Source organism: Dreissena polymorpha, chromosome 2 (genome assembly GCF_020536995.1).
Source record: "Dreissena polymorpha isolate Duluth1 chromosome 2, UMN_Dpol_1.0, whole genome shotgun sequence".
Classification (NCBI taxonomy): Eukaryota; Metazoa; Mollusca; class Bivalvia; order Myida; family Dreissenidae; genus Dreissena; species Dreissena polymorpha.
Window position 1 is genome coordinate 115,507,644 of NC_068356.1, and position 24,569 is coordinate 115,532,212.

General features: G+C 34.8%; 1 protein-coding gene across 2 annotated transcripts in view; it reads left to right on the top strand.

The window, feature by feature from the left end:
* Positions 1-923: 923 nt before the first annotated feature.
* Positions 924-24,569, top strand: part of LOC127868607 (phosphoinositide 3-kinase adapter protein 1-like) — a 72,272-nt gene continuing 48,626 nt past the window's right edge. Inside the window, exons 1-10 of one of the 2 annotated variants that reach the window (XM_052410480.1) lie at positions 924-1,469; positions 6,864-7,505; positions 11,099-11,240; positions 11,892-12,143; positions 12,758-12,960; positions 14,279-14,366; positions 15,721-15,882; positions 16,390-16,560; positions 16,821-16,988; positions 17,481-17,666. In XM_052410480.1, the coding sequence (XP_052266440.1) occupies positions 6,939-7,505; positions 11,099-11,240; positions 11,892-12,143; positions 12,758-12,960; positions 14,279-14,366; positions 15,721-15,882; positions 16,390-16,560; positions 16,821-16,988; positions 17,481-17,666 (1,939 nt within the window). In that variant the 5' untranslated portion in view covers positions 924-1,469; positions 6,864-6,938. The remainder of the gene's footprint in view (positions 1,470-6,863; positions 7,506-11,098; positions 11,241-11,891; positions 12,144-12,757; positions 12,961-14,278; positions 14,367-15,720; positions 15,883-16,389; positions 16,561-16,820; positions 16,989-17,480; positions 17,667-24,569) is intronic. The other variant, XM_052410481.1, reaches the window with a different exon arrangement.

Genomic DNA, 24,569 nt, shown 5'->3' on the forward strand with positions numbered 1-24,569 from the left:
AATGTGAGGTCATCATACAGCTGGGCACTATTGGAATCAAATCATCCAGCTTGATAGATTTTAAAACAATTAAAAAATGACGTTATTTTTGTGGGGCGCATTAAACCGAATATTTTCGCATTAGTTTTGTGCGTTTTTTTGTAGAACGTTTTAGCTGCCATTTTGTTATGCTGCATATCCTCTTTCGTAACAACGAAATCCAGCATCCGGCGTTTATTACCTAAATCTGGTCGTGAGCAGTATCAAGGATGGCTACACAATGGTTCATGTTCTGGAGTGGAAAAAAATAATCCGCGGACAATATGTGGCGAAAAGTTATTTCCCATCGAGATACCTGTATCTATTTCAAAGTTTAATTGCAAATAAATCTGCAGTAATATGCGTATTTATAAATTAATAATAATTGCAATGACGATTGATTTGACACATAATGTTGTTCTGTTTGCGTCAAATCAGTTTATGCTATAATCAAAAGCTCTAGCCATATTTTTCCGAGGCTGACGTAAAATAACACAAAATCAAAACATTTATGAAAATAGAGCTATTAGCTTGGAAGATCTTAACAGTTTTGTGTTTCATCAAGGAAGAATATATGTCCTGACATGTATTGTTTATTACTATGCATGACTATCAAATAAATTTGTGCCCGTAAATTATTTTGCACCTATAATTAAAAAAAAATATGATAATAATTATTATTAATTTATTTATTTATTTATTATTTATTTATTTATTTGGCTATTTATTTATTTATTAAGAAAATTCTTTACAATTACTTATATTGTAATTATTTCGATAAAATCCTTTTAAGTTGTTATAATGGCTCTTTATGAAATAAATGTAATAATTCAAAAGTATGGATATTTATGTTTATATACAATTTTGACGTAATTTAAAAGTATTATGCGCATTACATGGTATATCCTAAAAAAACTCTCCCAAAACAAGGTGTGCACCTTTGAAAATTACCTCATTTTATTTCAAATAAGTAATAACCCACAGCTCATCTTCAACTTCCGAAACTTTACTCAGCCATTCATTTTTACGATGCGACTGTTGGACGCGTAAACCACAAAGAATTTAACTTTTTATTTCGATTTAAATGTTAAATGGTTTGTTCTATGGTAGAAGTGATATATAATAATAGTCAATTTTAAACCATAATAAGTCGTACATGAAATTGCGCGATAAATCGTTAAACATCGACTATCTCCGGAATCTCCGTTCGATATATTTTGCAATAAAGATGATAAAGAATGATACCCGATATGACGATAAGTAAGAGTGACAGATACAGGTGTAGGTTTTGGTGTGACAACAGAAATGAAGTGCAGTCAAAGATGATTATTTGATAAAGTAAAGTAAATTATGAGTGTATATTGTATCATTTATCCGATGTATAAATATGGTGTTTGGACCTAAATACTCCTACAATACCGCAAGAAAAACGGATTTCAGGTTAAATACAGGTAATTTTCGTCCTAGTTTCGTTTTCCATTATATAAAATGATATATTTAGCTACAGCTTGTTAATGAAAAAAAATACGTGTACTTAACTATAGCAGAAAGGTGTGATTTCTGACTTTCGTACCTGAAAATAAAAAGCGATCATCGAATAATCCAAACTCTAATTCAATTCTAATTTCTAACACTTTTAAAAGGGCAACAAATCCAAAACCGCTGGGCCCGATCCCAACGGCGAGAGTTAAAGGCACTCCGCCTTACAGGCTTACTACCGCCGCCGTCCCTACAGTGATTGAGGCAACAAGACGCTTAGAGTATCACCCCTCCCGGATTCTACCGTGCCCTATGGTGCCGTAATAGTGCTCATTGGGTCATTGTCGACCTGAAATGGCTTTAAGTCACCCGGGGGTGACTAGAAGTCGATTCATGTCACCCTGGGGTGACTTCAAGCCGATTCTTGTAACCCGGTCGGCTTCAAGTCACCCCAGGGTGACATGAATCGGCTTCAAGTCACCATAGGGTGACAAGAATCGGCTTCTAGTCACCCCCGGTTGACTAGAAGGACCTGAAATGGCTTGAAGTCACCCGGGGGGGGGGGGGGGCTAGAAGCCGATTCATGTCACCCTGGGGTGACTTCAAGCCGATTCAAGTCACCCGGTCGGCTTTAAGTCACCCCAGGGTGACAAGAATCGTCTTGAAGTCACCCTAGGGTGACAAGAATTGGCTTCTAGTCACCCTCGGTTGACTTGTGGGGCCATTACAGGTCGACAATGACCCAATGAGCCGTAATAGTGGCCGACGACGACCAGCTACCCTCTTGAGTTGCCCAACATGTCATTTGCTGAGGGCCGGTAGGGTTTTGTTTTAGCATTGTCGATTTTCAGAACGCTGCACAACTCCGTGAATGGGTAGCATTCAAAGTTACGTCCCTAACCTGGATCTGAAAAATAAATTGGTGAAAAGAAATGGTCCACCGGGACAAGAGCTGTCCGCGCTCCTGTATGCGTTGGTAAAAGGACACATTTCACCAACTTGGTGAACTGGTCATCCATCATGAGTACTCAGTACATCGGGGCTAACATAGAAATTGACCCAAGAAATTTAAGTGAACCCTCCTGGTTAGTCTAGTACGTGGTCATTAGGCTTTTCCCTTCCGGTCGGACTTATTGTTCCGATTTCAAAAAGATTGGACCTCGAATAGACTCGCTGCGAACCCCTCACGGATTACGAGTGAGAGCGTCCTCATTCGCATGCGTCCGACCATCCCTGTGCTATAGCACCATGTTGAACTGAGGCAGTTCTTCCAACCATTTCGCCTGCTGCCCCGGTGGTTCCCTTGAAACGCAACACTCAATTTATACTTGAGTGGTCAGTCCTGATAATGAAAAGTCGTCCCAATAAGTAATTCCTTAATGGACATGTGAAACGTACAACCGCCGAGTCAGGGTGTACCTACCAGACACTATCACGCGTTTCTCCCAATTCTGAATGTGAATTAGTCCGCCCCTGTAGCTTCATCCGAGGAGTTGGTGTCTGAGATAAAAGAATAGCTCGGATGATCCAGTAACGGAACGGGAGGGGGGGGTCTTCAATGCTGCCTTCAATGATTCGAACGCCTGCTGCTATTCAGTTTCCCATCTAAAATAGTTCTTGCCTTTGACCCGATACAGGCGTTCTGCTTTGTTTGATTAATTTATTATGAACACCCGGTGATATATGGTCAGGCTAGTACATTAGAAATTATTTCACATCTTTCGACCATCTATCGATCGACCAGCCTTGGGTAACCATTGCGATCTCTTTGCTACTAACCCAGCGACCCAGAAAATCTACTTGAAGCTGGAAAAGCACACGCTTCTCTGCCATCAGCTTTAACACGTGCTGTCTGAACCTAGCAAGAAAATCCCGAATAGGTACCATATCCACAACAGGATGGATATTTATGTTCTGATAACCCATTTGACCCCCTTTACCTTCACTATCGGGATAGGTACCCTGCCTCTGTTCACTATACCTATTATATCCATGATACCCTCCACCAACGGTGCCTCTTTGCGTAAGAATTTGGGTTTCGGTACCCACTGTGACTGCCTCTTCCCACACTCTCTGGATAACCACTCTAACTTTGTTCAGTTTACCAGCTGTACCCTCTGTTCTGGGTGCCCCCTCGATATGGACATGTGGCCGCATACTCACCATAGAAATTCTCGCCTCAACCTTTGCGAAACAAATGAATCGGTTGCACGATTTGGGAAACCATTCCCGGACTCTCACCAGAGCTGGAAATCGTTCTAGGGCACCTTGTAGTTTATAAACCACTTGTTTCAACTTATTGATAGCCGACCCACTTATTCCCACCTGGCGTTTGTCCCGTGTTCACCTCATAAACCCGCCTTGAATCATCTGAATTAATACCCTTGTGGCTATCCCTCTTAGCAATCTCCACGCAGAGTTGTCGTTCCTTGCTATCACATACAACTCTGCGAAATGCACAGCTTGCCATTTTGCCTATAAAATAGGTAAAACCGAACAAACGCATTCAATGTATATTTGATTGGATATTTAAGATCGCATGCATTAAATTAAGAAATATGACTTTTAAATGTACGATAAATCGTGCAAAAACTTGCGAGTGTTAATGCAACTCTTTTGAACAATTTTATTGCCCATTTACGCAGATGGAATCATTCCACGCACTTCACAAATGTAAACAATTGAACATAATTTTTATTGAGTGACGTTAGGAATTGCTTCAACGTGTGTATGTATGTTGATTTCTTAACATCAAAAAACCATATCAATTTTATAATAATGAATTAAGACAGATATAAGATATCATGGTATGAGATGGTTTTCTTTAATGCAGTGAATGCAATGTAACCGTGTGCAAGAGATTGTTTAGTATACTGTAACCTCAATGATGAACGCTTGGAATGCTCATGACATGAATGAGACGCTTTCATAACAATAGTCAGTTCTGAGCGCAACACAGAGGTGAATGTAATGTAACCGTCGTGCAAGAGATTGCACTCTGAGCTGGGGTAAAAACGGATAGCACATAAAAATTCATCTCGTCCCTCGTGGAAAACGGTCGCTGCAGAACAACTGTCTCCTTGTCAATTAGGCCCTGACAGAATTTTTACACTGCCTGCTCAGTGGCGTTTGTTGGGAGAAGCTCACGAAACGCTTTTTTGCAAGCGTGAGGACCCTATCTAACCATTCGAATATCGTCTCTCAGACTCATGATCATACGAATTGACCTTTCGCTGTAGCAGTGAGCCTTTTAACGCAAAAGCGTTCCTTCAGACGCTGCAATAACTCTGCATAGGGTACAGCCCCTTCCTTCCGTAAGAACGGCATTAAAAATACCTTACCAAATAGGCCCCATGATCATCCCAGGTAATCTGCGCATTCCTCATCTGACCAGTTGCGCAGCTTGGCATAGGGCTATTACTCTGTCCTGAAAAAGGGCCAGTAACTACGATCATCGAAGTGTTTGCTCTTGAGCAGCCTGGTCAGGCAGTACATCTCGATCCCTCTGAGTGGGGGGTACTTGGGGACAGAGGGTTTCTGAAGGCAGGAGGATTACTTGGGACAGGAAGCTCGGGAAGAGACCACGAAGACTCCTCTGGAGGTACCTTAGATAGCGCCGGTACGCTGCGACCGACTACAGCGTTCCGGTGAAGACTTCGTATGGAAGGGGCCTCTTTGTCAACATACACAAAAATCTAGCAAGTCCATATCCTTCCCATTCACTGACCGCATATATATATATATACTAAATATTTTTGCAAATTTATTTCACTAGAGATATTTACAAAAATAAAGTTCTAAACGGTGTGTTTACTTTCTGTCCAGCCCGTGTGTAAACCCATGAAAACCCCGGTAATCATTCACCCTGTTAATAGCACAGGAGGGAAGCCCATAGTATTATATACATATATATATATATATATATATATATATATATATATATATATATATATATATATATATATATATATATATGCTATAAAAGAAACAAGGAGTGCAATTTCATTTGCCGAAAAACTACACCATCTTTACTTTAAACCATGTAACTCGAACAATGTTTAACGAATCAACTACACACCGATTGTTTTCGAAAGCTAATAAAATATTTTTTTGTTTTCGAAAGCTAATAAAATAATTTATCAGAAAAAATTATAACATCAGTACCATTGATCCAGCAGTATTTCGATACCAGCCCTCAGAAGTTGATTCGTTAAAAATTGTTCCGAGTTACATGGTTTACAGTAAAGATGGTGTAGTTTTTCGGCAAATGAAGTTTGCCAGTAAGCCAGTTTCTATAGTCGTTGAGTGGTTGCATTGGCTTGGAAATGTTGGTCTTTTGGCTTCCCTGTTTCTGTTTTGCGGCTGAATAGTTTGTTTCAAAAGTAGACCATGTGTCATTAACTGACATTTCCTTAGCCGTTTCACAATCTGCGTACGCTGAGGTGATAACTTATCTCGAATCGAATGGTAGTCTGCTTTTCTGTACTGATAGACCTTACGTGGTGGTTTGGTCGCTTTCCTGTGACGTAGGCTGGAATCTACGAATATGGCTTCGTAGTCCCCTATTCCAGGAATTGTCTTTCATTTGATGATTAAGGTAGTGTTGTTAGGGAAGACAAAGTCAAGCAGCTTACTGGTGTAATGTGTTATCCGCGTAGGCGACTGGGCGACTTGGTCAAGGGATGCGTCCTTAAGAATTCACATCAGGTGTTTACATAGGGAATTTTGTGCGGCTGGCGGTAGAGGACATTTAAATTGTATGTGCAATACATAATCAAAAACTTATATTAAATCAATCAATTATTTCTGAAAACAGTTTTAAATTTAATTTTTAACCATATGTGAAAAGGAAAAAAATTCAATGTCTTAAAAAATATGTTTGAAGAAATCTTTTTCACATGTACATTCTTGTTGTAAACAGAAAATGCTCAATGGACATTTGTTTACATGAAGTTCAATCACTTTTATTCAGCAGAAATGAGCTTAGAAATTATTTTTTCAAATGATAAAGATCATTCAAAGTGTCAGGAATGTTGGTAATAAAGAGCATAAAGGAAGTCATGTTTGGATTTATTAGAAAAATACAACGCCCAGAAAATGGAGGGCATGTGCAATAACAGATTTGGCTTATATATGGTTTAAGCATGGACCAGATTACTTATAGCGCGACCGGATATGTCCGGTACTACATTTATCTTTATATTTGTTTACTTTTCCCCTTAAATATATCATGTTAAACCGGTATTATATGTCCCTTTAAAGTTAATAATGTGATCTTAGATTTTTGGGGAAATTTATTTTTAAATAAAGATTTCCTTCTGAAGAGCTAAACTTGTTACATTATTTCTAATCATGATATTTTACAGAAATTTTCCTGCAGCGAAGAACTTTCAACATTATTTTGAAAGCGATTCTCTTTTTTGGAATACTGACAAGTAAATATGGCCTCCAAAGCGACGACTCTGAAAGACGTGCTGTTGCTTCACAGCGCAAAAGATGCCGGAGATTGGACAGAGTTTATTCAAAATGAGATTAAGACATTCGGTCTTCAGATAAAAGAGGTGGATATAAAGGACCTGGCTGCCAGTATGAAAGACATCCACATCCTGTGTGCACAGTATTCTGTCGTGAGTTTGGTGATTTCAGAAGAAATGTTGAAGACAATTGATTCTGTGGCATCAGAACTCTCAACCACACTCCAAAACCACAGTTATGTGACCCTAATCAAGTTGTTCATAGATGATTGTGAAAAAGAACTTTATAGCAATGTTCTGCCCAAATATCCAAGCGCAAAGACTTGGAAAACGTTCAAAATTAGTGATCCGGACGCACAAGGAAAGCTTCAAGCGACAGTGTCCAGTCTTATAAACATGGTGCAGGATTCACAGATGGTCGCAAAACCAGCTCCATCTCCATCAGGTGACATGTTACGGACGAAATCATCGCACTCGACAGCCAAACCTAAACATTCTGCACAGATTACTGTATCCCCTGACAGTATAAGACAGGTATGGAACGTGTCTGTTTTCATTGTTCCGGTAGAAAAAGTTTGCTCAATCAATGCGACGTTATTTAATTTCATTTGGTTTGTGAAGCTAAATTAAAAATATCATAAGCAATTAATAATGCCCTAAATTTTGTTAAAGATTGTCGGCCATGTTGTCACAACGGACAATAACAAACACATGCAAATTTCTAATAATAATAGGTAAGTGTATATGTTCTGGGAAATAAATATATTTAAATGAGAAATCCCGTGAAAAAAAAAACATTCAGAATGCATAGTGCTAATATGGAGCTTTAAAGATACATTGTCATTGATGTCAGTCGTCAGTCTGTACATGCGTGAGGCGTGTTTGGCGTGTGAGGTGCTTGAACGTTTTCGTCTTACGACTTCTACTACTTAAACTCTCGCCATATTTTAACGGCACTTCACAAGAATAATCCTTGGGTGGTCCTCTTTTAAAGCTGTTCGAATACTTTGGATCTATTGCATGTGTAGGTCACCAGAGCTTAACTAGATTTAAATCATCGCAATGAATGCATTACCTTTGTTTGATATTGCGGACACAGAAATAATTGTTTTACAACAATTTGGTGGAAACCCAACAAAGAGCGACCACAGTGTGTTGAATTAGTACATATATATAGTGAAACGAAACGCGATTTTGTTGTGCCTAGAACATCCTTTTTTCGTCAGTTCCCTCATCCTTATACTAGTCATCGTCTTCATCATCATAAAAATCACCATAATCGTTATTATTAGATCATCACATTTACCAACCTCATACCTAAACCGTCATCATCACCATCATAAATAAGATCAGCCTAATGAGATGCATTTTCAGTTTTTCACGTCACCAGACTATCAACGTCGTTTAATACCAATATATTTTGATATGAAAATATCAAGAATACTAATGTCTGCTTACGGAATTATTGCATTGAAACGTGTGATCATTAGGTCGTTGTAAACATCGTGTAATATGAGCTGATAATTGTGATACTATGATCGAATATGATGACCGTTTAGATTTTTATAATGATAAATCTTGATGACGAAGACATTGGAGATAATCGCAGTGATATTAGAATGGTATTGTTGTTGATAATGATAAAAGAATATTATGGTGAGGGGTTGTTAATGCAGTTTGTAATGATGTCGGTGATGTTCAGGTGATGGTGAGGAAGAAAAGGATAACGATAAAAGAGGAAGATTATTTAAAGGATTATGTAAAACATATATTTTATTATCACAAGGTCTACACTGGCCCGTATTTAATACCAACATCTTGATGTTTTTGAATTGCGTCCCAAACAAAATCTAGTTATGATTTGAAAGTGTGGTGAAACAGGACACTTGCTTTGAATTCCAATCATTATTGCAGTATAACCTATAGTTGATTTTTTTTGCTGTGTTAGAATATATTTTTAATTTACAGCTTTTATATTTAGAGCATCAGGGCCTAAATGACTACCAGCGCTGCGCAAAAATACCACGTGACTATGCCTTAGCTTATTTCCTTTTTTAATTATGCTTAAATGTACTCCTCTGCGACAAGCATAAATCCTAATTTGTGTTTTGACTGTTTTGCTATTAAGGATCCGTTTAAAATTATATCTTTTTACACAGCATACACATTTAATGTCAATTGTTCAATGAATGTAGTTGAAGAATTGAAATCACTTACATAAATGATTAAATAGTACTGCTTGAATCTTAATATGTTTTCACCACGGCCAAATTGTGTGATTACTATAACATAACATCTTATGAACTGTGTATAACATCGTATAGTGGTTCTGTACTAGATTTGCTCAGATCATGTTATTGGGGTCCAAACTAGAAACTCCCCAGAAGTCACATGATGTGCATAGATTTGCACAGTAAATAACATTACAAATCTCTCATGAAACCGCGCGGTTTAAAATTAGGCTGGTGGCATCTTTTATGGCATATCTTCACAGTTTTTAAAAATAATTCTCTTAGGTCAAAACTTGCCCAACTGTACAACATGTTGTTACTTAACACTGCCTGGTTTACTTGAGACTGCATTCAATGTGTAACCCTGTGCTTAATTGTTAAGTTCTAACTTGTTGTTTGTATAGTTTAATTTTCATTTCGTTTGAATTATTGAAAGATATTCTTTACCTTTGAAATGAATGATGTTTTGGTGTTTTGGTAATAAACCGGTGGGTTTGGTACCAGAAAGAAAATAACGAAGAAAACAAAAAAATTCATTTATATGGACATTGTTATGTAAAACACTCTGTGCAAAAGATTTAAATATATTTTTACTCCTTCGCCCATCGGTCTATCAAAAGGTACTTCTTTCCATTACATTTTGACATTTCCACACAATTCCTCCGTACATTTTAAAGGTTTGCATTGCAACTAGGCTCGAACAGTAAGACAATTGAGACGATGTGCTGAAGCCATGAGTCAGTCAGCCGCGAATAGGGTCAAATAAAACTTGATTTTTAAATGTTTTATGCTTCAATGGTTCGTGTATGCTCCATATCTTCCATAAACCAGGAAGCATGGAAACATGACTCAAATATGTTGTTCATTCAAATGATGTTCATGCAGTCTAGATTCGGTAAAGCTGGCTCAAGGTCGCACTTCAAGGTCACATGACTAAGCCTCCATTACAAAGTCTGCTCCACATCTCCTAAACCATTTGACAAAATTTCATAAAACTGGGATTTAATGTGTATGTCATTGATTTGGTGTTCAAAAGGCATGAGTAATTCAGTCCAGCTCAATTTCAAGGTCACACGTAACGTGAACAATTTCATTTCCTTTCCATGTTTTATATGCACTTTAAAGAATTAACGTGGCATTAGGTCATTTTCACAATGTGTTAACGGCATGAGCCTTTCATTTGAGCTCAAGAAAAGTTCACACTTTAATGTTTTATTTTGAGTCTCCATTTTCAGGTGAGTTTTTCATGTCGCATCTATATCACCTATACCATGTGAAGGGTGTTCCTGAAACTTGGCTCAAAAGTTTTCGTCATTGAGACCATTTTCAGGAGAAATTAAATTCAAGGACCAGGACAAACTATAAAGTTTTTATATTTGTTATATACTTCCTGTGTCCTGAGAACGATTTCTTATGAAATTTGCCTTAAATACGTGTTCGGGGTCTTTAAGTTATTACAGTTTTGAAGAAAAGATTTGGTACATGAAAGCAAACAATATAAATTAATACGAATGACACACACACACACACACACACACGTTATTTTAAATGTGGAAAATTTATTAATTCATTTCTATACTTTACATCAACGAAGTGCATTTTTGTCTCACGAAAAACAGTTAACAACATGGTTCCATTTTACTTAACTTTTTCCATTATATTTAACAAAGTTTCAAATAACAGGAAACTATAGTAAAACACAAATGAACATAAATATATAACATGGTGATTTTTTGGCTTTGAAGATTATTTATAAAAAAAAAAACACAAAGTAAACTAGATTGTTGTTTGTCTGTTTGTTGTTGTTTCTTTTCTTCAAATATTTGCTTGAATTTATTTAGTATTATTTTCTCTTTTCATGATACTTTTGTAAAAATAATTGTTGATATTTAAAAGGGTGGAGAAACAGTTTTGGTTGTTTGGTATCGAGCCATTCCTGAAAGTTATTTGGTTCAAGTGGCTATTGGCGAAAATGACGATGCTAAAAAACTTGAAACCAAGCGGATAAATGAGTACACATTTTCCTTCACAGCTCCATGTAAGTATATACGTATAGGAGGATTCTGCTTGCTTTAATTTGCCCTGAATTTTAATGATATTTAAAACTTAATTTTATTCAAATCAGTTCAAATAATTTTCTAGTTTTACAGTTTCAAGACGACTGCATGCACAGCCAACAATTATCTCATATGTTTGAATTTATAATTCATACGATTTGGTCCAAATATTACCAATGCCTATAAATTTTATATACGGCATGTGTGTAGTAACGATAATCGTACCCACATCATTCGAAAATGGGTCTATGCCATTTGCGACCAAAGTTCTTAAAGACTAGCGTTCTATCAGGAGCTACCCTGTCCTCTGTACAATCAGGCAAGGTTTTGTGGTCTCATTAACAGAGAGGGTAGCTCTTGAACAATTAGCGTAAATAAGACACTTTTTGCACAATTCAAGTAAGCTTAGTGTAGTGGGTTCTCAATTAACCCATAGTTAGGATAATGTTCACATAGAAAATTATTTATGGGTTTGATAATAGAGAAACTGCGTATTTGTTATGATTTTGCTAGAACGTTTTTAAGTTCTGTAAAATGTCTGAACATAATCCCCAGTATTTTCTTTGTTTATGAGAAACTGGTCTCAAATCATGTTAAAATGACCAATAACACTTTTTACTCATATTTTGCAGCATACAAAGCTGGGATGACGCACATGTACGTATTTATGGACGGCAAAAAGTGTCTCAAAAGAATGATCAAATACTCTGGAATGTGTGAGTTTGCCTACACGTACCCGGAGTTCCTATGTCAGCTGATAGATCTAGATGCGGCTGATCACACGGGACTTGACAATTACCTCACCACAGTGTTTCAGTCCAGCACACCTGCGGACTGGTCAATGGCTAACATGCTGACGCACAGAAACATCATACTGCCTGTTGGTTTGTGCATTTACTTTTATCATTTTATTATGATTTTAGTATTATTTTTCGAAACTCTTTGTGTATGTGCTAAGCCTCAGAAACATTATCAGTTCAACTGGACATTGTCTCTACACATTTTTAACACCATCCTGAACTTTATCTGATATATTTTGACATATCAGTCTATTAATCAAAGACAGCCACATTTAAAGGTATATATACATTGTTCCGCAATCTTGGCTTATTACGCGAAATGCAAAAGCAAGTCAGGTTTCTCCGCCATTTTGACAGTTAAAATTTAAATGTGTACTTAAAAAATAATTGATATTTCTTTGCGCCAACGTGAAGTATATGTCTTTCCCCTCACAACAACAAAATTAAGCGGTTGAATTTACTTTAAATTTACATATAGTGCTTTTACAGCGCTAAGAAATCAAATAATTGCATGACTTGATTGCAACCAAAGCAATTGATTACACCTCACTTGCCATTCATTCTTTCACGTAGACAAAACAAATTATGTGCTTGCCCTTTCGTTTAGACGATCACAACTTGTACAATACATATAAGTGATCTTTAAATATATAATGATTAAGCACTCACTAAATAACTTCATTTGCTGTCCTCTGCAGGCTCTAAGAAGAGTGACAGTGAGTTGCCGACATTACTTCACTTTGCCTGCAAATACAGCCTCAACTCCCTCGCCTCGAGTATCATCGACACGCCCGGTGCACACGAGGCTCTAGAGATCCTCAACTGCCGCGACAAGACGCCGTATGATATTGCGAAGGAAATGAACAATGAAGACCTGATAGGCTACATCGATGTGTTCTTGGTACGTGAATAGAATACGCTTGCAGTAAGATGTTTTGAAGTTAATACATATTAAACGTTTCATGGGAAAATGAGGCACAATAGGTTGTCCTTCAGAATTTTCCTCAAGCCAATCCAAGTTGGATAAAACTTTCTGCTTTCATAAAATTCTTTATTCAAGTATGTCCCTTCCTATCAGTCAACCACTGAAGCAAGTAAGTGTTATTGTCCACTGAACAGGTTGATCCAAGATTACACTTAACTCCCAGGACAGGACTCTTATACTAACATGCAATAAGCCTAGTTTTCTCACTCAACCCCCGTTATACTCGTACGTATTAAGTCTGCTTTGCCATGGACACACCTCGTATACTATCATAGAGTAGCATAGTTTCCACATGACTCGCACTTTATACTCAAATGCATTGAGCCTGATTTTTATAGGACAAGCCTCTTATATTCACATACATTAATCCACGTTTCCTCCCAATTACCGCTCTTAGACTTGCATGCAATGTTTTCCCAGGATACGCTTCTTATCCTAAAATACATTTAAGTGAAATTGCACGATTTTTATATGTGTACAATTGTAATCTATTGATAAAAATATGTAACAATAACACAAAATAGGCAAGAAAAATTATGAACCGATTGTAACGAAGATATTTCGTACATATTTTCCTACAATAACCGAAGCATTCGTCTTTTTATTAGGATCGGAGTTAGTGCTCGTGTGTCGTATGAATAGATATCGAGCAGGAAATTAAAATGATCCGTAAAACTAAATTTAGATTCACATAGTACATGCATGATATACATGCGAGAGAATTCGACTGTACAGACATTTTCGATTTAGAATTAAATATCTGGCTTATTTCGCATTTTTCGACACATGTTCTTCTTAACTTTTATTTTAATTTCTATTGAAATATATGTATAATAAGTTTTTTTACAAATTTTATTTAAATTTATAAATATTTGACAAAATCGTATAATCTCACTTTAAGCCTGGTTTTCCCAAAATACCGTTCTTATACTTTCATGCAATAAGTCTTATTTTTCCATGGAAAGATATCTTACCCTCAAATGCATTAAGCCTGGTTATCCCAAAATACCAAGTACACCATTTTTTATAACACATATGTTTTTGTGTTTTACCCTGGAATTATTTAGTGATTATTATTGTATTGTGTTCTAATTTATTTAGCAATTGCTATTCGAAGATTCGTTTTGATATTTTAATATTGAAATATTAAATTGTTAACCATTTTAACAGTACAAATGACAATCATTCATGTCTGTGCAGCAGCACGTCAGACCTTGTACTGTGTGTGTTGCAGGAAATGGTTGACTACAACACACAGATTGAAGACCTGTACACACGTATGAAGAATGGACAGCTAGCGGATTACTCTTACACACCCAACAGTGAGTATTTTGAGCGTAAAAACACTCAAAATCCTTGTCGTTAATTTATTATAAACCTCGCTTGAAATATAACAAAGTCATAGGGCAATGACATTTTATTCTCTCTATTTCAAACCTGTGCAAGAAGCTACTTTTACATACATTTAATATGAGAAACTTGGAAAACCAGGTTTAACTCGTGTGCGTTAAGTGTTTTCTCAATGAGCCTGTGCAGTTCATTGGCTTATCAAGGATGACACACCCTATCTGTGTAGGCTTGATTTTAAATAAGAAAATAAATTATTTTAACATAAAATTCCATAAAAAGCTGAGAGTGTTGTGTTTTATTAACCTGTGTGGACTGCACATACGAATCTGGAACGGCTCCTAAGGCAACTGCATTAAGCCCGGTACAAAGGAATGTTTAGTTAGATTGGCTATGTGTATTTTCCCATGTCATAATCAACACGTGTTCAGAAAGTATGAGTTGACCACCGTGGCTTTGTATGTAGCCTGTGGCAATGTAAAAGTGAGAACAAAAACTAAACACATGAGTACACAATTTAAGTAAGGCAGAAGTAAAACCCCTTTAAAAAGACACTGTTATCAGACACTACATGTTGTTGGCTTATACCAAATCAAAAAAAAGAATATAATTTTAAAGATTTTTAAAATATTCACATGCTGCTTCAAATTGAGTTATAAATGTGGGAGAATACATGCTTAACTCCGTATATCATTTGGGCATGTAAAGTGTTTAGCTTCCATGAGTGCAAAATGCTCAAGGTGAGCTTTTGTGATCACGCCTTGTCAAATGTGCTGGGTCGTGCAGTGTGCGACGTGCATCATCGACTTTGTGTTCGTTAACTTTCTTGACTATTGAAACAAGATAAAACAGGCCATGTAGTATTTTGTGCAATCTTGATGAAAGGTGGTCAGATTATTAATATTGAAAATTACACATGTCCAAAAACAAGTTCAACATGTGGAATCTTAGACAAAATGTGTAACCGCTCTAGAAGCCAAACGTTTAACTCGATCTTGATGAATTTTGGTAAGAATGTTTATCTTTGCAATATATATGCCATGTTTCAATCTAAGTCACTGTATCCAATAATAATGACACCAGGTCAAATCTAAGAAAACCCATAAAATCACTCCACAAGAAAGAGGACCTATTGTTTTTATCAATATAAACATCCAATATTATTTTAAAGCAAACAAAACAAGGATAGCACTTACTAACATTCAAAATATTTGATTACACATGAAGTTCTCATTTGTTTTGTTTTTTTAAGAAATAGCGTAACTCTGAATGCTGTCAAAGACACAAAACTTATTTTATTAAAAGATCCAAAATTAATTCTGTTTACAGAAGAGATTGGAGACGGTTACCTCAATCGTAGTAGCCCTGGATCGTTCGTTACGGATGGTGTTGCAGAAGATGATTATGAGAGAACTGACAAGACCTCACACCAAGTTGTGGTAGTTGACGAGAATGAAGACATTAATGAGCCTACGGAGCAGGCACCTACTGGTTAATACTTTCTTTGTCCCATTATCTCGCCTGTTATGGCAAAAAAACATTCTTGGTAAAAAGAAATCGATCACAAACCTCAAATTTGAAGGTCATTCTTTATTTTAACATTTGATTTTTATTTAATTTTATGTAATTCATAATTTCCAATACATATTTAGTATTTTGTTGTATGTCTTGTCCACTGTTCTTCATCCGTGATGTAGAGTACGATGCAACAAATTAGAACTAGAACTCGATCAAACATCATGGTAATATTTTAAGCTGGTAGTGACAAAATGGGCCTTAGGACATAACCAAACACTGCAGCTCCAGATACACCGCTGTGTCCATTAACTCTGATATGGAGTCATAATGTCTGCTAATAAGACCACAAAACCTTGCATCACTTAAAAGTTGAGTTGACCAGACAGTATGAATGTGTAAATGGCATAATACCCATTATTACATTATTACCCATCATTGACGAGCATCTTAATTTTTTGCATGTACATTTATTGTTTGCAGTGCCAAGAAGAAAACCAAGCCAGTTGCGTTCCCCAGAGCAGCCCTCCCCACCTGTTGTGACTAGAACCCCCAGCATTAACTCTGGCAACCGTGTAGAGAGGCCCATACATCCCCCGAGTTACAACCCAAAGGCCATGTGCATGATGCCAGATGATGACGCCATGGGAGGAAGTACGTGTTTGTGTTACTTTTACAGACTTGGAATCACCTGCTCATACTTTAAAGTTATGGCTTAAGAAAATAGAGTGGTTTCCGAAATGCGTATAATTGAACGATCTTTTTATACTGTTTGAATTTTAACATTTAAAAGATTTTATGAAACCTTAAGTTCTTAGTTGTTTTTAAAAGAAAGTGCACAATTCTGCATGCTGTCATAACACTTATATATAGCCGGCTTGAATTTTAATACCTAAAATTAATGCTGTTTACAGAAGAGACTGGAGATGGTTACCTCAAAATGGGTGGTAGCCCTGGATCATTCGTATATAAGGGGCGTGTTCCAGAAGATGATTATGAGAGAACGGACAAGACCTCAAGCCAAGCTGTGGAAGTTGACGAGGATGAAGACATTCATGAACCTACGGAGCAGGCACCTCCTGGTAAATAATTGTTTTGTCCCATCATCTCGCTTGTTTTGGCAAAATAATAATGCTTGGCATAAAGAAAATGATCACAAAACTCGAATATGAAAGGGATTTTTTATTTAAATTTTATATCTAATTTACAATTTCCAATACTATATATATTATTTTACTGTGTGTCTTGTTAATTGTTCTTTATCCATGGTGTAGTGTACAAAGTAACAAATTAGAACTAGAACTCGATCAAACATCACGGTAACATTCGAGGCTGGTTAGGCGAAAATGTGCGCTAGGATACATCCAACCAGTGTGTACCTCCAGATATACCGCTGTGTCTGTTAACTCTGACGAGGAGTCATAATGTCTTCTAATTAGACCATAAAACCTTGCATGACTTAAAAGTTGAGTTGATTTGACAGTATGAATGTGTATATGGCATAATACCCATTATCGCACGCATAGCTAATTTATTAGCATCTTAATTATCGCATCTGCATGTATTGTTTCAAGTGCCTAGAAGAAAATCAAGCCAGTTGCGTACCCCAGAGCAGACATCCCCACCTGCTGTGAATAGAACCCCCAGCAGTTACCCTGGCAACCGTTCAGAGAGGCAACCAGCTCAGCCTATACGACACCCTAGTCTGGGCGAATCATTCAACCCAAACATGACGCCGGATGATGACCCCAAGGGAGGAAGTAGGTGCTTGTGTTACTTTAACAGACTTGGAGTCACCTACTCATATTTTAAAGTTACAGCTTAAGAATATACAGCGGTTCCAGGAATTTGTGAAAGTGAACGATCTTTATATACTGTTTCGTTACTTCAAAATCGATTAAATAATCTGTCCAACATAAAAAAAGTCAAATACTTTGGCATGTTAAGGCATCACGGGAAGCGGCCTCTATATCTGGTCAGTAATGTTACATGTTTAAAAAATAGACTTCCAAAAAATAGGCCAATATTCTCTTTATTCACTTCACATTAAGCATGCAGAAAATAAAAGTTTAGGTCATGATACAAAAACAAGTTGGATGATGGTGAAAACTATGACTAATTAAAATATGTACCTTCATTTGCAAGCGTCTCTAAATAAAAACCAAATGGATTCATTCAAAATATTTTGTGTGTAATCACCCGTCGACAAGATCAGTCTATTTCGAACCAAGTTTTTGTTAATTATGTTTGAAACATAACAACTCACTTAAATTATATCTTATATATTATTTGATTGTGACATAGAAATAATCTTTCCATCTACAGTACTTATTGTATTAAATTTAAAAAAAGAATATATTTTCACCTGCTAAATAAAAAAAATATGTTTATGTAAAAGTTTTACACATGGAACTTGTGTTTTTAATTTTCCTTTAAACTTTATAATTCAGTGAGCTTAAAAATGCAATAGACAGAAAGTATAAATGCGTGTTTTTAATAAAAGCTATTCACAAAAGTGGGGCATATTGTAATGTTTATGTGGCTTAAGCTATCAACCAATCTTTGCTAATTATCAAAATACTGTGATTCAAGATGATAAACACTATAAATTTTATGTTCGTAATAAAATCGCCATAAAATCAAGAAATCTAAGAAACAATTTGCTTTATTTATATTTATTATATTATGTATTGTTTTATATCCCAATATATCAGATAGCATACAATGTGCACATTTATCCTTTAGCCAGTAAATTTTGTCAATTTATTACAGAAATGACAACATAATTGTGTAATATTTAAATAAATATGTTAAAAGTTAAAGATAAAGTTCTGGGTAACACTTTAGGTTGAAGTGCCCTTCTGAATAACATAAACATTTGACATTTGATGGGTAAACATTCGACACTGTCACTATCAGTAAACATTTGACACTTTCATTATAAGTAAACATTTGACACTGTTACTATCGGTCAACATTTGATACTGTAACTATCAGTTAACATTTGACACTGTCACTATCAGTTAACATTTAACACTGTCGCTATCAGTAAACATTTTGAGACAGTCACTATCAGTTAGCATTTGACACTTTCACTATAAGTAAACATTTTAAACAGTGAAATTATCAGTAAGCATTTTGAGACAGTCACTATCAGTTAACATTTGACACTTTCACTATAAGTAAACATTTGACACTGTTACTATCGGTAAACATTTGATACTGTCACTATCAGTTAACATTTGACACTGTCACTTTTAGAAAACATTTGACATTGTCGCTATCAGTAAACATTTGACACTGTCACCATCAGTTAACATTTGACACTGTCACTATAAGTTAATATTTGACACTGTCACTATCAGCTAATATTTATTTATACAAACTATGTGCTCATCGGAATACAGTAATGTGCCCCCATGCTCACTATCAAAATTCACCTTCCTAATTTAATACTAACAAATTAAAATCTATTTTACCACATATGATATACATTATTCGACAAAAAAAGTAAAAGTACATGCCATGGATAAATAAAACATTGTGTCTTTGTGTCAAGTATAGGAATTGATCATGCTACGCACATGCAGATGATATAGTTTCTCTGTACATGGTTACGTCCCTTTTTAACAAAAATACATTGGTTTCACAATGTTAACACGGTTGCACGTATAATGTTAAACTAAAGCTAAAATTACGTGCTCGCTGCTGAGCTCAATGCGTTTTTCGTGAACGCATTTTAGTATTCTGTATGTAAGCATGTTATAAAAGTGCTAACTTTCTGCTTAATGTTTGTATACTAATATAATTATGCATTAACTACAAAAACTTAAGCAGTGAGAATTAATTCTTACGTGGAATTATATTTACCAATCTGAATTAAAAAAATATCTGACGAGAACTACCTTTCTTAATAACTTTCTGTTTTTGTTTATGTCTGTTTACATGAAATCGAACATACACTAGGCAATAGTAACTATGTTTATGTCTGTGAATGCTCTTGTACCTAAATGTTTTCTCTTTTTTTACATTTGTATGTGTTGAACATTCAATTTTGTGTATGACTGTGAATGCTATTGTGCCTAAATGTTTTATTTTACATTTGTATGTGTTTAACATTCAAGTATGTATATGACTGTGAATGCTCTTGTGCCTTGTGTAAATAGTGTTATTTCTCACGTATGCCTTTCCACATAAATTCGTTTTTTTTACATTTGTTTGTTTTGAACATTCAATTATGTTTATGATTGTGAATGTTCTTGTGCCTAAATATGCACGTAAATTGAGCAATCATCCATGATTTTTTTTGCAATTAGAATCTATACTATTCTCATCAAAGTTCGCAAATGTTGATACTGCATACAATCTCAATCTTATGTCTTTGTGCACGCTAAACTATAGAAAACAAACTGGTTATTGTGAATGTTAATAACAATACCTGGTCAATCAGTGTTACCGCGTACATTATGTTTTATCCACTTGATACCTTCAATACCAAGGATTCCCTTTCAGTTGTTATTGTAAATATAACGTATGTTTGAAGGTACTATAAGTGGTGAACAAAAAATCATTTGTTTTTGCTTTTCATGTAACACTTATAAGCTAGCAGTTCTTCCTTTAGTTATAAACACTCTTGCTTCATTGTCCCTTTCATATGGAGCCTTGTTTACGTGTTAAGTGAATGGTAGATGTTCAATGCAATTACACTGTCTGATTCACTGTCGTTGCTTTCATAGTATTAGCTTTTTCTAAAGTAGATAAATTACACAATTATTAATAACATGCATGTAGAATGTATACTAATCTCCTGTATTTGTGTATAATTGTATTGCTACAAACCGTAAACATGTTACCAGCTTTGTAATCTTACTTAAGATATGTACAATCATGACATTATCATTGTAAAATAGAATCTGTCCTGTCTTGGTTAGTGTATTGATAACACGAAACTGACAGCTATCACCTTAAGGATTTATAAGTAATATACTTTTAGTTTTTTTACAAATAGAATAACTCTTGTCAATTCATAATAACATTATATTTGTATAATTATACACTTTAATAGTGCTATTAACTGACGATTTATATATAATATACCTTACAGTATAGACAAACACAATTAATTTAAACAATTCATGATAATATAATATTTGTATATTAATACTTATAATAAATGCTAATAATAGGGTAAATATATATAAGAAATAAAACCATTTTTCATAAAAATGAAACTTTTCTAGTTAATGTGGTACTGATCTGCATATGCTCGTTTATCTTTGCCATGTTTTACCAAGCTGCTTTAATATATATTGTAATCATTTCTCTGTTATGTTTGTTTGTTTATTTTTTATACCGTTTTGCTATTATTTCTTTTTACTTCTTCATTTCCATGGAATATTCATCTTTTTGTATCCCTATTTTATGTTTTCTATTTTTGTTCGTATGTGTGGACATCGTATGTCTTATTAATAGAAACCAACTGGACATGTTTTAAAATAGAACTAACTGAACAAACACCCACAAATTATCACTTACATCACCCTTCACCTCTTTAAATGATTAAATTATGTACTTTGAATGTAAAAGGGCTAAATAATAAAGACAAGCGTATTAAAATCTTCAAATGGTTAGACGAACAAAAATATAGTATATGCCTATTACAAGAAAGCCACTTGACACATACGTTAGCACAAACCATGAAAGATGAATGGGACGGAGACATCTATCTCAGTGGACAACATACTAATAAACAAGGCACTGCCTTTCTTATAAAAAATAATATAGGGATCACAGTCGATGACTTTAACGAAATAATAATTGGCAGACAAGCAAGTATAGATATCATAATACACGAAACACAATTAACATTAATCAACGTTTACGGCCCTAACATAGATGATTCCACTTTTTACAAAACAATAACAATCCTTTATTATTAATAACCAAGATCAAAAATATTATAGTGGGTGGCGATTTCAATACTGTTCTTAACCCATTATTAGATAAAACAGAAGGGAAACCTTTATACTCATCCTAAAAATATAAACATTTTGAATAACATAATTGAAAACTACAATATGATAGACATCTTGCGTACCATAAATCCAAATGAAAGCAAATTCACCTGGCACTCAAACACAAAACCAACAATATTTTGTAGATAAGACTATTTTTTAATATCTGAGTCACTTTGCAACATTATTGACACATGTAGCATAAATCCAGGATTTATGACTGACCACTCTCTAGTTGAACTTAAACTGCAAAAAATACAACCTGAAAGAGGCCCAGGATACTTTCAAATTAAAGGGGCCTTTTCACAGATTTTGGCATGTTTTAAGGTTTGTCATTAAATGTTTTATATTGATAAATGTAAACATTGGATATAAAAAGCTCCAGTAAAAATTCAAAATAAAATTTAAAAAAGAAGAAAAAAGTAAACCTCAGAAGTGCTCGAACCACTGCCCCCTGGAGTCCTGGAGTAAAAATTCTACGTATTAGACCACTCGGCTATCCTTCCATATGTTAAAGGTATTGTATTTTATACTCTATATAAGTTATCCTCGTAGTTTCACAAAATATAGCGACAACAACAGAACTCTCCAAATTATTAATTCGTTTCGCGTTGCAACGCTTTATAAATTTCAGGTTTTTAAATCGTCAAAAGATGCATATAATGGATATTTTAGAGCATGGTAAATTTTCAGTATTACTGTTTCCTTACAAATATTATAACTAAAACGAAAATAAATTTGAGAATCTGAAACAACTTTTTTCAATTTTGTCAATTAACCCAAACGTGAAAAGGCCCCTTTAATAACAGCATCCTATTAGATACACAATATCAAACGCAAATAAAGCAAATGCGAACCCAAACACCTTATGGGAATTAATTAAAGGAAATATACGTAACACAACAATTAGATACACATCATTTAAACAAAAAGGAACACACAAACTTGAAACTGAAACCATCAAAATCATTGAAACACTTGAAAAACAATTGCATGAAACAAACACAAACGATACCAAAGCAATTGAAAATGAAATAACATTACAAAAAACAAGTATTAGAAGGAATTTTTCATACACATCTCAATGGAATAGTACTACGAGCACGTACACAGCATGTTAAACACAATAAACAAAATGCTTAGCAAACATCGAAAAACGTAGAAGTGAAAAAAAGTGTACACAAATTAGTAGTCAATGGCGAAGATAAAACAAACAAAACTCAAATACTAGAAGAACAACGTTTATTTTTCGAAACCCTCTATAAACGAAAACATGTTGAAAATAACAACCTTTTTAAAAATACACATCATGCTTTAAATCAAGAGGAAAAACTAATGTGTGACGGATTACTTAATGGATATGAATGTGGATTAGCACTAAAAGAAATGCAAAATAACCAAAGTCCAGGATCTGATGGCATCACAATCGAATTTTATAAAATATTCAGGAATGATATTAAAACACATTTAATTAATTCACTTAACTATTCATTTAACAACGAAAACTTAACTACGCTACAAAAACAGGGTATAATATCACTCTTTTCAAAACCTGCAAAAAAAACTTACAATCCTTATCAAACTAGCGCCCGATTAGTTTACTGAACAATGATTATAAAATTGCACCTAAAAGTATATCAAACAGAATTAAAAAAATATTACCATCAATCATTTCAAGATCTCAATCCTCAATCTGGTTTCATTAAAGGACGTTACATTGGTGAAAACGTATATCTGATACAAGAATGCATAAATTATTTCAACCAACCAAACAATTCTGGCCTCATTTTCTTTGCAGACTTCGAAAAGGCTTTTAATTCACTAGACCATTCGTTTATGTTATCTTCCTTAGAAAATATGAATTTCGGTGAAAGTTAAATTAAATGTGGTAAACTATTATATACCGATATTAACAGCATAATTATTAACAATCGCTTTTTCTCAAACAGTTTTAACATCGAACGAGGAGTAAGACAAGGATGTCCACTTTCATCATCGCTATTTATTATATGCATTGAGTATCTATCACACTATATCCCATCAAATAACCATATAAAAGGAATATCGCTAGAACCTTACGACGTAATTAAGCAGTCCCTTTTTGCAGACGATGCAACTTATTATTTAAATGACAGTAGTGTCTCATTCAATAATCTTATAGAATCGCTAACCCTCTTTTGAATAGCATCGGGTCTTAAACTAAACAAAAGTAAATGCACTGTGCTACGAGTAGGTAAATTTGAACAAAGTAATATACATCTAAAAAAAGAAATTAAATTCAACTGGACATCAAATGAAGCAACAACGTTAGGAATAACCTTTACAAACAATAAAAATGAAACAGTTCTAAAAAACATATTGCCAAAGTTACAAAAATTTAAAGATTGTTTAAAATCATGGCAGCATCGTAAACTTACACTAATCGGAAAAAGAAAGTGTTGAAAACGTTTGCACTCCCTAAATTAATTTATACACTAAAAGTTCTCACAAACCCACCAAATGATATTATTGACGATATAAAATTAGAAATATTAAATTTCATATGGGACGGAAAACCTGATAAAATTAAGCGAACTCAAGTAATTCAATCAGTAGAATATGTAGGTATCAGACTAACGGATATAGATTCATTTCTGAATGCAATCTAAT